Below are 12650 nucleotides of genomic sequence, written 5' to 3'. Positions count from 1 at the left end.
CCAACTTTCCTGTTTAAAATTGGTGCGTGGTTCCTGATGGCTGCCTGGACCCTGGCTGATACAGATTCTAAGGGTGTGAGACCAGATAGGACCAGGAGAAAGGCTTCATGGGGCCAAATTCTTTCACATGGGATACAGGATTGCAGGTGTGGGTTCAAGCATCTGGGAATATCATTATGAGCCTGCTAGGTTAGTGAGTTCCTATCTGGACTCAATGCTAGAACTTCTCCAGCGTATTGGAGAGAAACAGAGTCCCAAGTTTGGGGACCAGGGGAAGCTGGAAACAGTCCATCTTGTGCAGCCTCCTCAGTCACCTCCTTATCCTCTCCCGTGGGAAGGCATCGGAGGAGGGGACATCGAGAGCGCTGTGGTGGCAGAAGAACCTCTGAGGCAGAAGATGCTTATGGGAATGCTGGAAAAAGAGGATTTGGGAGCCGCCAGGTGGTGTCACTGGGTGTGCAGGACAACGTGGCCCCAATCACTGGGACAAGCCACAGAGCAAAAATGTCATCAGAGTGTTTTGACAGGTGGGGATCCATGGCAAAGCTAAATGACTGGGGGTCCCTAAAGGTGCAGGGAATTTTCTAGCTCTGACGGGAAGAGATCTCAGGTCACCATGACAGGGACTTCTTATCCAATTCCCAGACTAAGCCAGTTCATAGACCTGGAACCCCGTGAATGAGCAAGGAGGCCGGGCCCGTTTGAGAAGGACCCTGCAGTGCAACCATGGGTGTAGGCGGTGAATCTTCCCCCAACACCAGAAAGACTGGTTGCGGGGGGTGGGGGGGGGGCGTGCATGTATCTGGAGGACTTGGGCGCTGGTCAAAGGGAAATAAATGCTCAGACCTGGAGAGGATTACTTGGATGATAGCTCTGGAGGGATGCCTATCGCCACCGTGAGCCAGGTGAGGGTGTAGACAGACTTCCGGCTCCAGTCCCTTTCCCAGTGGGCTCCAGAGGACCACAGACTCATCCTGTTATTTATGTCATCCTAGAATGTATAATAGGAGCAGGTAACTGGAAAAGCCCTCACGTAGGTTCCCTGACCCATGGAGTGAGGGCTGTTATGGTAAGAAAGACCGCATGGTGCTTCTGAAACTATTACCACGCCCACCAAGATGGTAAATCAGAAGCTATAATGCACCCGTTGGGGATTTCTGAGATTCATGCCAACACCGCAGCATGAGAGACACAGGGACCTAGGTGGCTATCGCATCTCGGTCTAGAGCATGACGACAGTTTCTGGCAAATGGAAGTGGCAATGATCATTGCAGCTATGGTTCTGGTTGTGGTTTCTTACAGATCTAGCAATTCGTTGTTCTGTATTCGTTAGCAGAGATAATCAGAAGCATTTATATTTCAGGGACAAGAGGACACCTTCACTTTCTGGCCTCATGTCTTGGTCAACTCTCCTGCCCTCTTGTCGCAGAGGGACCTTGATCGTCTGATTTTCTACAGAACATCACACTGGTCCACTTCATTGATGGATTTATGTTATTTAATCAGTGAACAGGGAGTCGCAGGCGCCCTTGATGATAACACACGTGTGCCACAGAGTGGAGGATAAACTGCGTCATCTACTCCCCATCCCATCACACTGGTGTAAGTCCTAGGGGACTATAGGTCTGGGGCATGTCTCAATATTCCTTCTAAACTGAGAGACAATTTGCTACACCTTGTGTGGCTCCCTTTACAGAAAAGATCAGTCCTTTAGGAGTTGGCTGGGGGGGTGCAGCACATGTTGACATCCTACTCCTACTCATTTGTGAGGGAACCCATAAGATTGCCAGTTTTGAGTGGATCCTAGAGCAGGAAAGGGCTCTGATGCAGGTTCAGACTGGAAACCTAGCTGCTCTGAACCTCGGGTCATCTGACCCAAGAGACCCAATGTCCCTGAAAGTTTCTGTGACATAAAGAGATAACAGGATAATCATAGTGCAGAACCTTGGGGTTTTGGAGCAAAGGTATGTCTTCTTCTGCAAATAACTAACCTCCATCTGGGAAACAGCTCCTGGCTTATTACTGGGACCCAGTAAAGTTTGAATACCTGACCATGGGACACCAAGAGCGTTGTGACCTGAACTGCACACCACATACTGGATGCAGCCAAGTTACCAAACCACGACGTTGGGCACGCACAGCACCATCTGCCATCCATGGAGAAGGTGTGTATGAGATCAGGGCACAGGTGGACGCCCCAGCAGGTGGCCCAGACACCCACGGCACCCACTTCTCCTGCCTCTTCCCCACCCACACCTATGAGCTCATGGGGATTCCCTGGGAACTGTTTACAGAGGACAGAAAGCACAGACTAGGTGTATGGATGGAACTGCAGTGTGGGCTGGCGCCAGGCAGAAGTGGGTAGCTGCTGTGTTAGCACTGGCACGTGTGGTCCTGAAAGAGTGATGTAGGAAATCCCTCAGGCGGCAAAACTTCAGGGGTCCACTTTGTGGGAGGGAGAGAGGTCCTCAAGTCCACTTCGGCATGGACCCCTGCTGAGCCATTTGATCAAGGACTTGATAAGAAGAAAGGTATCAAATGAAGACGGGGGGATACGTGTGAGGTCCTCTGGGGATGGGCACAGAGTGTGAAGATGTTCACGTCCCACACGAATGCCCACCAGAACCCATGCCCTGAGCATGGGTACCCTTGGTATCCTGTGGACAGTGTCAGGCGGCTTCTCTCCCATCAGTGCTCGCACACTGGGCCCATGTGCAAAGTGGCCATGTGGGCGGTGGAGGCTCCCCATAGTGACGACAGACGGGCTAATTCTCCCCAGGGTGACCTGGCTGTTGACCGTACTCAGTGCCCAAACCAACAGAGGCAGAGGCCAACTCTAAGCCTGTTATGGCGTCTTTCTACAGCAGGACTACCCAGGACACACCCCACCCTCGAGCGGACTGAGCTCTCTCCCCACAGTGTGGGTTCTGATTTGCCTTCCTCGTACTCAGTGCTTCTGTCAACCCTGCCATTTGGGAACTTAGAAGATGTCTGTTCTATTGCTACAGTATCCCATGAAGTATTGCTTCCAGCTAGAGGACATATTTTAAGGCAAAGGAAGTGAGGCAATTAACTCCCATCCATGGAGCTCACTGATCTTCCAGGTGCCCCACTACACAGAGACAGTTGACTTATCGGAAGGGTGGAATGGCCGTGATGGTTGATGAGGGCACTGGGTGAGAGAAGGCACCCTGCCACCCAACAGGAGATGCTGTATGTCTTGAACCAGTGGCCAGTCTATCGTGTCACCTCTCCCAGAGCCAGAATGCAGGGGTCCATGAATCAGGGGAGGAGAAGGGAGTGTCCCCTCCCACTAGTACACCTGACAACCTGCTTAAAGAAGTTTTGCTCCTGGTCTCTGTGACCTTGGGCTTGGTGTGGGTGAGGAACCCCATCAGAGCTCTAATCAATCGGAAGCCAGGACTGCCCCCTCGCCATTTTGTGCTCCTTGCGCTGCTGAAACAACAGGCAGAGACGAGGGCCACTCTGCTGATGGCCAGAGGGAACCTCACCACCAGAGGGAGGCTGGGTTGCTGGATCAAGGAAGACTATGTTTGGAAGCCAAGGGACGCGTTGGCGGTAATATCTCCTTGGCCGGTGGCCCTGTTCAGCAGAAAGTGGCCAAGAGCCAATAAGGACAAGACCACTGAACACTTACTTCCCTTAAGAATGAAGATTTGTGTCACACCAATTGTCCCGAGGAGGTGTTGGCAGGTGGTAAGAGAACGTAGAATGGGTGGTAGGAGAGGGCAGCTCTGATCACCACCAGCTACACAGTCAGGACCTTTTCATCTTATATGCTGTTTTTCCCCATCTTCCTCTCACCGTGGTACATGAAGAACTGGTTGTCTAATGCTGTGGGTGTGTGACCCATTATCGTTAGCACAATATGGTAACGGATGGGAGTTGTGTCTTCTGTATTGAGGACTCTGATTTTCATGTGGACAAAGGAAAGGGGTGACTGTGCTGGACACTTTCTGTTTCCTTCTTCAAATTCACTCTCTCAGCTTCTTCTCCTGCCCTGTGCTGTGGGGACTGTCAATGGGATCTCCTGCCTTCCAGCTGGGTTCAGTCAATGGGGAGACCCAACAGGAGACCAGAGGGCAGACACTGAGTGAGGTTGGGGTATTAATTCCCCAGCTCCCTCCCCGTAGTGTCGCTGTGGGCTGGATGGGTTTTCAGCCTGGGGTCAGAGATCCTGTCAGGCAGCGTTCTCTAAACACCACCCCCTCCAGATTCTAGTAATGGTCATGACTTCTCCTCAGTGTTTCAGGCCTAGGATGATAACAGCCCCAATGATATCAGCCTCAGGAAACTGTGCAAAGCCTCTTGTTTCCCTGCTTCACACACACTCTTAAGTTATTCAAGTGGGGTGAGCCGCTGTTGGTGCTGAGGCCCTGGCTACTGGGATAGAAGCCTCATTGGTGCACCTTCGCCTCCCAAGTCATGGCGATGCCCAAATACTTTTACTTGCAGCAACCTGAAGACTCTGCCGCCACCCAGTGGGGTCCAATGGGGATGTGGACCAGATCAGTAAAGGACAGCCTGAGATGGTGAATCTGTCACCGGATTCCTCTCCTCCCTCATGCCAGCTCTCTGGGAGCCCTCCCCTCCCCTCACGTAGGGAAACCGCAGCATTTGGGGGAAAGGACAGTGTCTTTATTTTCACACACACGGGGCCACTGCTTGAATGTCCACCCTCCCGCAGGGCAAGTTCAGCTGCTCCGAGGCCCTGTCATCAGGTCATACAGTACGTGGGGTGGGTGTGGGTGCTAACTCGTGTAGAGGACTGGGAAATAATTCAGTGTCCAAGGCTGTTTAGTTATGAGGTCAGAGGGAGGGTTTGGGCTAGGGGGTCAGCAAGGGCTAAGAATCATGGGGAAATGGGGTCAGCAGGGAGGGCGCCCCACACCAAAGGGCTAGGGATAGTCCCAGCCCTGCCACCCAAGCCAGGTAGGGGGCAGGGGCAGCTCCATCTGGCACTAGGGTAGGGGCAGCTCCATCTGGCACTATAGCCTCATCACGGTCCTCAATCACAGAAAAGACCCCAATATTCTGGGTACCGTTCAATAAGGAGCTGGAAGGTTGGGCCATGCAGCCCTGGATGCCCACTGGGGAGCTCAGCCCACCTGGAGAGTGAATATGAATCAGAGAGTGCTCAGGTTTCCTCAGCTTAAATTCCTAAACCCTAGGAGTCCTAGACCCTCCCCCGCTCAGACCAAGAGACCAGGCTCTTAGGCCCCTCCTCCCTCCGACCTAGAAAATCTGGGTCCCCAGCCCCCTCCACCCTCAAACGCATAAGCCAGGGTCTCAAGCACCCTCCCGCCTCAGGACCAGTGAATTGAGGCCCCCAGCCCCTTCATCCCTGGGACCTGACCTTCAGCACTCACCTCCCCTGAGAAAAATGTGACCCTGGTAACAATGACTGGTGCCCTTAGGACACGTCACAGTATCAGAGTTTTGTGTGCAGGATCCAAAGGACAGACAGGTGGGACATTGCAGGTCTCCTGGGGCAGGGGCAGCTGGGGAGCAGAGAGAAAGTTGGGGGCGCACAGCTCTGCTCTTAGCTCTTAGCCACCCTCCTTGAGCCCCAGAGTGTATCTCTGGGGCCCCATCTCTCCCCACCCCTGGTCCCACCCAGCCCGCTGGGGTCCCACACCTGGACGAGGGAGGGAGTTCAACAGGACACTGCTGCTGGCAGCCGAGTTGCACCTGTCGGAAGTGCAGAACCGGGCAAAGGAGGCGACGAGCACTCCGGGCGGCCCCGAGTGTATGGAGATAGCCTGGGAATCCGGTGTCCTGGCCTTGCTGCAGCCTTTGCTCCCCACCAGGAGCGATCTGGGTCCTGAGGGGTGACAGAGTGAAAGCTGGGTGGGGGGAGGGGAGACTCGGAAGGCGGCAGAGCCAGGGGTTCCTCGCACAGCAGGCAGAGGTGGGATGCGGGTCCTCTGAGGACGGGAGCACAGGTCCCGGTGAGTGCACGGGGAAGACCGGGGCCAGAGCCTGGGTCCTCCCCCAGCTCTGCCACCTCTCAGTTCTCGCTCAAATGTCACCTTCTCACTAGAGCATCCTCAAGAGAGCAAATTACCACCTTTACCTCACTCTCCTGATCTCCTTTCCCTGCTGGATTTCTTTCCATAGCTCTTACCTCCATAGGCGTATCTTACTCTTTTTTTTTTTTTTTTTTTTTTTTGCTTCCCCACTGGCACGTAAAGTGGCAAGAAGGCAGATGCGATGGGATCTACAGCACCTAAAACAGTGCCTGGCACACAACGGGCAGCTCATTAGACCTTGAATGCAGTCACTGAGGTTACTCTGTGCCAGCTCTCTCAGCCCTTTGCCTGGACTACCGGATACAGCCTAGCGACCACGCAGCAGGGTAGGTACTACGATTGCCATCACCTCGGCCCCAGGTTTCAGAAGGGGAAACCAAGGCGCAGAAAGAGGGAGAATTGGGTTTGGAACTGCAAGCATGAGGGGAACCTGGCAGGAGATTCAGGGCACAGAATCCAGGGCAGCGAGACGCAGGACCCCGTGCGGGGGTCTTGCCCTCTTGGGCAGCCCACACACCTACATCTATGAGCAGAAGCGTCTCCTGACACACCTCCCCACGATTACACAGCTGCTCCGTATTCGTGGACCACGTGACAGGTTTCTGAGCCAGGTCTTGAGAAGTCTGAAGCATGATCCCCCGATGACAGGTCAGCATAGCTGCGGAGAAAGAATGGCCAGGGTCTGGGTGATTCAGGGGCCTGCCTTGTCCTGCGCTTGGGAAGATGATCACGTTCTTGACTCGCCCTCCAAGCCTTCTAGCCGCTGGGTGCCTCCGCCTCAGATTAGCAGGGACACAGGAAGTCCGAGCCCCACCCCCAGTTTTTCCCCTGTTCTTGCTGGAATATCGCGGGGGCTTTTCCCAACCCCCCTTGGGGACGGCTGCTCCTCCCTTTGGGTGTGAGAGAGATGGATGGCTCTTCCTTAGCATGAGCCAATCTCTACTTCCCTCTCTGGGCCTCAGGGTCCTTATTGGAAAATAAGGAGGGCAGCCTGACACCGCAGATTTCTTTTAACTGAGAAACCCTATGTTCCAAACAAAAATACTCAGACGCTTCGCGCGCCCTGAACACTTAACTGAGGTGCCCGGCTGCCATGACTACTTTCCAGGGATTAACCCGTTTAAGCCTCCCAAGGAGTTGCCTCGCCTGGATTGGCTCATTTCCTCCTGGCCCCCTGGCCCCCGCCCCGCACCAAGCAGGTGGTGTTATCCTCGTCATCCCCATTTCCTTTTCTTTTCTTTTTTTAAATATCTTTATTCCCCTTGATCACTCTGCTGGAGCCACACTGGCCTCTGGATTCTTCCTTGAACACATGGCAGGCACATACCACCCCAGGGCCTTTGTATCCTCTGCGACCCCTGACTGTCTGGGGTTATCTCCTCCTCCCTGAACTTGGCGAAAGAGGCTCAGAGAGGTGGTAATCCTCAAAAGCTGGTTCAGCGGCAGAGCCCAGACAGAAACCCACGTCTTTCTGACTCACACGCTCAGCTCTTAAAGGCTGTGCTCTCCCTGACTGTGCGACCCACTGCTCTCACTGGGACCACCATCCTATTCCTTAGCGGGAGAGTCAAGGCTGTTACAATCCCAGCCCTTTGGTTCTTCTTTAGTATGGGCTCCTGCGGTGGTCCATTTTGCACCCAGTCCTGGCACCCCGTCCTCTCCTTCCCCCACGCCTTCCAGGAGCTGTTCTATCTCCCTGAGATGCCCTTCTGTTCTCCACTTACTCCCTGACATCTTGCTGTACCCCATCTTCTCATGCCTGGCCTTGCCGATGCTCAATAGATATTTGCTAAACTACCGAACTGAACTTAACCAGGGAAGACAAATGCACCGTCCAAGATCCGGCTCTGATGCTGAAAGCCAACAGAATATGGACATAGATTAGGGATATCCATTTGTGGCCCAATGGCTGTGTTTTACGTGACGTGTGTGGTTTGAGAGCGTACATATATGGGATGTGTGTAGATGTGTAGTGGGTATGTGGGGTGTGTGGGATAGTATGGGAATGTGTGAAATGTATATGGTGTGTGTATGGTATGTGATGTGTGGTGTGTGTGTACAGTGATACAGTGTGTTGGTGAGGTATGTGGTATATGTTTGTTGCATGGGTGTGGCGTGGTGTGTGTCCCGTGTACCTGTGTTTTGTTTGTGTGTGCTGTCTGCGGCATGTGAAGTGTGGTCTGTGTGCTGGGTGTGGCATGTGCTATATGTAGTGTGTGAAGTCTGTGGTGTGTGCGGGATGTGTGAGGTTTAAGGAGGCCCGTGTGCAGTATGTGAGGTGTGGTGTGTACTTGGCACAGTGTGTGTTTGTGTCTCCTGAGTGTATTGTGTGCGTTATGGTGTGTGGTGTGCGTGGCGCACATCTGATCTGTTTCGGAAACGCCTTCTGAATTATGAATGTTACCTAGTCCCAGAGACGAAGGCCAGATAAGTAAACCAGCATTAATGAGAAGGAAAGATTCAGACTCTGTTCTCCTCTGCTCAACACCCTTCCACAGCTCCACTGCCCTCAGCAGAAAGGCCAGCCCCTCAGTCTGGCTGGGCAGACACCTGACCCACCACCAGGACCCCCCGCCTACCTCTCGGCTCCCCCAACAATATCCATTCCCAAGACACAGCAGGGCATTTCCTGCCTCCTTGGCCTGGCACCCGCTGTTCCTTCCTCCTGGAAAACTTGTGATCACCCACCACCCCCAGCTGCACCCCATCCTCTCGATGAGCCCCTCCTCAGGCAGAGCCAAGGGACCCCTCTTCAAACCAGCGGGCTGCCCCCACCTCCAAGCCTTTGTCCATGCTGTTTCCTCTGCCTGTTCGTGTCCTTTTCCTCTTCTGTGAATAAACTGCAGCTCATCTTTAAGACACGGCTCATAGGTCACTTCCTCTGTGACGCCCTCCCTGATTCGCCCCTCCCAGGACATCAGTATCATCCTTCTCTGAGGCCCCCCCAGACCCACTTCCATGACAGCCCTGTGACCATCTGTGTCTGCGATGTCTCCCTTCTTGGTCCTGGAAGCCCTTTAGGGCAGGGCCAGGGTCTGAGTCCTCTGGGGTCTCCACAGACCTTGGAATCCTGTACAAACTCACGTCAGCAAACGCATCGTGGGTGCCCATCCTCAGCCAGCCCTTGTGCTGCCCGAGGCTGGAAGCCTGGTGTCAGTGACATCTAGGCTCTGTCCTCAAGGCTCCCAGTCCAGCCAGAGAGATCCAAACAAGAGGAACGTTTGCTGAACTCACTCAACTCTCTCCCTGAAGCTCGGACAGGGAAGACCCTTCTCCCACTTTCCTAAGACCCCACGCCCCACCTTGCCACGGCAGGTGCTTCACAGCAAGACGCTCTAGGCCACTCTCATCCACCGGTGTACGGTTTGGCTGGGTTTCCACGGGGAAGTGGGGACCCTCCCCGTGTCCCCGTCTGGCTTTTACTTTTCCTGTCACACCTGAAGCACCCTTGATATCCTCGCTGATCTTTTATCTCTGCAGCATGGCTGCTGGGGTGCTCCAGTACCATGGGTGGGGGATGGGTGACGGTGGTTAAGGGGAAGTGGAAGACCCAGGGTTACCCAAGGTCGGGGGTGTGGAGAAGTAGAATTGGAAGCAGCAAGTCACTCCCAGCAAGGAAACCAGCCGGCACACCTGCACTCACTTCTGCAGCCAATGGACAGAGTGGCACGCGAGGCAGCCCACCCTCTCTGCCCCTCTGGCCTTCCTCCCTGCTCCCCTGCCCCTCTCCCACCTGGACAGGCCCAGCATCATTCAAAACACCCACCAGGGGCTTCCCTGGCAGCACAGTGGTTGAGAGTCCGCCTGCCAATGCAGGGGACACAGGTTCGTGCCCCGGTCCGGGAAGATCCCACATGCCGCGGAGTGGCTGGGCCCGTGAGCCATGGCCGCTGAGCCTGCGCGTCCGGAGCCTGTGCTCCGCAACGGGAGAGGCCACAACAGTGAGAGGCCCGCATACCGCAAAAAAACAAAAACAAAAACAAATAAAACACCCACCAGTGGACTCCTGTCCTATAGATATGTCCCCTGGACCACGCACCCTCTGTCTCCCCTTAAGCTGGACACCTCTTACTGGCATCCTCACCTGAAGCGCCTACTGGGAGAATCCCTTACATCACATCCGCCTGAGTGAGTAATAAATATCTGAATGACGTGATGCTGGCTTTGGTGGGATGTGTTTGGATGTCTGCCTTTCACAGGGTCATCGTGGCCCGAGGCCGCGGCGCAGGGCATTTGGTCTTGTGGGTATGACACTCACCTTCAGAATCACAGGTCTCCTGCAGACTGATGGGCCCGATTTCCTGAGTCCCATTAAGCAGGTTGCAGCCTGCTTGGGACATGCACCCCTGGACTCTCAGATGGGTGGAGCGGTTCCCTGTGGAAAGTGAGAGGAGGGGAGAGAGGGAGACACTGCTGCTGGGACCATCCATCCCTCATGCGGGAGGCGCAGCTCTGGGAAGCCAGGCCCACCCTCCGGGTCCCAGACCTCCTCCGGGTCCCAGACCTCAGCTCCCTTTCCTCCCCAGAGACTCAGATCTCGGTCCGGCTCACCAGCACGGAGCAGAAGGTGCCCACTGTAGCAGTGCGTGCTCTCGGCGGGGCAGGTCAGCTCTGCTGCAGACCGGCAGCTTTGGGCAGACAAGCAGACTGGACACCGCACAGACCCCAGGGCTGGGGAGGTGACAGAGAAAGGGAGGCAGGACTGAGAAGGCTCTGTGTGCCTTCCCTCTACCCCTCCCCCATTTTGCTGGTCCCCAAGAATCAATTCCCTAGTGTCCCCCAAATGTGCCCTCCTCGAGCTCTTCTCATGAAGGCCTGGGGTGCGGGGCATTTGGAACATGAGCTAGAGAGACAGCAAGGTTGAGGAGGGGACGTGAGATCTGGGAAGGGGCATCCGGGACTGAGCGCAGGAGGTGGTACGAGTCGGGGAGCGGTGCCCGGGGAGGACCCAGTGGCTTCACCCACAAGTTCCACTAAACAGTCCAAGAAGACAAGACGCCCGTGTCCACAAAAGATGCCAAAGAGTAGAGAAACGCAGAACACAGCCCCAAACCCGATTTACGGTCTCAGACAGAAAAAGACAGTGGGAAGTCACAGGCCCGTTTCACTCAGGAGGAGGAAATGCCAGAACCCTGACTAGAACACGCGTGGACCAAATCCAGCGGGATGGAAAGAAGGAGCTGGTACCAGGTCAGGGCCGGAGCCAGAGTCGGAGGTGGGTGGTTGAACATGGGAAGAGCGGTCCAGTTTTCTGCTCCGGGACTGTTAGAAGGAGCTGTGCTGGGGAAGGGGGGCAGGGAGGGATTCTAAAGGAGCATCCCCAGGGTGCTCACCCCAACACCTCAGCCCCGTGGCTTCCCTCCTCCCAAGCACCCTCCTCCTCTCCCTCCGGCACCTGTGGGTGGGTGCGGGGCCCAGAGAGGGAGGCTGGTGAACAGGTGGTTGCACAAATCCTCCCGGCACACCCGGGTGTAGGAGGCGATGGACAGGCCGGGGCCTGCCCTGTGCTGGGTGATGAGGTCCTCGTGATCGGCTGCCTGGGTGCAGCCCTTGATGAGCACCATGTACACGTAGGGTCCTGGACCAAGAGAGAGAGACGGGCCAGGGTGAGGTCATGACTAGAGGGCGGATGTGCCTCGTGCTCTGGGGTGAGAGGCTGCAGAGCAGGCCACTGGGTAGCCGAGGAGGCAACAGCTCCTGGTACTGGGGGGAGCAGGCTTTCGAGTTTGTACACAGAACATGCCCTAGGAGCGGGGGCGATAGGAGCGTCTCTGCACAGAAGAGGGTGGGAGTCGGGCGGGGGCCCACGGGCCCTCCTTACCGTTCTCCATCAGCATCAGAACCTCCTGGCAGCTCCAGCCTTCCTCACAGTGCTTCTGGCTAGCCGTCCACTGGAGGGGCAGTTCCGATGCATTCTTCACAGACATCAGTGTCGCCCAGTAGCAGGTCAGGGCCTGCACTCCTGAGATGGGAAGAGCCAATCAGTCTTAGCTTATCCTCCAGAGTCCCCTCCCGTCTGAGGTCCTCACTCACCGGGCACGGTGATGCCCAGGAGGGCCAGCAGCAGGAAAGGGCTCATGATCAGGGCAGCTGGAACCCGCACTCCTGCTCTCTCCTCCTTTTTATATCTCGCCTCACTCAAGGCAGTCCAGGAAAGGGGTGGGGAGGGGAGGGACTTGCTAAATGGGGCCTGGGCCTCCGTCTGAGTCTCAACACCTTAAAGGCAGCAGGGGTGGGGAAGGGTGGGGGCTGGAGGGTTGGCGAGTGAGGTCGGGGGGGAGTCTGGATCCTCCCTCCTTCCCCAGACCCAGGAGTCTGGGCCCCCAGTCCCTCCACAGTTAGAGGTGGAGGCATCCTGGCTCCTAGACCTCACCAGTCCAGGTCCCCAGCCCTCTTTCCTCCAGAGCCCAGCTGTGGGGGTCCCCACCCACATCCTGTTTCAGGACAGTTTGTGAAGGCGGTTTCCTCATCTCATAGCACCTTGGCCACCTTCTGGCCCCAAGTGAGGAAATGGCCCAAGTGCCCATGAAGACACTGTGAGGTGAGTCTTGGCTGGTCGTTACGCTCTTCCTATCCTAACCTCTGCCCTCCTGCTAC

General features: G+C 55.6%; 1 protein-coding gene across 1 annotated transcript; it reads right to left on the bottom strand.

The window, feature by feature from the left end:
* Positions 1-3962: 3962 nt before the first annotated feature.
* CD177 (CD177 molecule) lies at positions 3963-12132 on the bottom strand. The gene is made up of 9 exons (XM_027080369.1): positions 12087-12132; positions 11875-12018; positions 11449-11631; positions 10584-10724; positions 10312-10428; positions 6571-6711; positions 5660-5845; positions 5391-5522; positions 3963-5129 (listed from the first exon to the last, which is right to left on the bottom strand). The coding sequence occupies exons 1-9, from the start codon at positions 12130-12132 to the stop codon at positions 4867-4869; spliced, it is 1353 nt and encodes a 450-aa protein (XP_026936170.1). The 3' UTR covers positions 3963-4866.
* Between the last annotated feature and the right edge of the window lie 518 nt (positions 12133-12650).

The sequence above is a fragment of the Aethalodelphis obliquidens genome, unplaced genomic scaffold, assembly GCF_003676395.1.
Source record: "Aethalodelphis obliquidens isolate GAN/ISIS:26980383/991018 unplaced genomic scaffold, ASM367639v1 scaffold43, whole genome shotgun sequence".
NCBI classification, from domain to species: domain Eukaryota; kingdom Metazoa; phylum Chordata; class Mammalia; order Artiodactyla; family Delphinidae; genus Aethalodelphis; species Aethalodelphis obliquidens.
Note: the sequence above shows the minus strand (reverse complement) of the source record. Positions and strands in the feature narration are given on the sequence as shown.

Excerpts from the sequence above, each read along its gene's own strand:
- CD177 (XM_027080369.1), bottom strand. The coding sequence starts at position 12,132 with ATGAGCCCTTTCCTGCTGCTGGCCCTCCTGGGCATCACCGTGCCCG. Across the intron at positions 10,725-11,448 it reads GGCCCCGCACCCACCCACAG|CCCTGGGGTCTGTGCGGTGT; the intron begins GTGCCGGAGGGA and ends TCACCTCCCCAG. Across the intron at positions 6,712-10,311 it reads GGAGACCTGTGATTCTGAAG|CTATGCTGACCTGTCATCGG; the intron begins GTGAGTGTCATA and ends CTTTCTCCGCAG.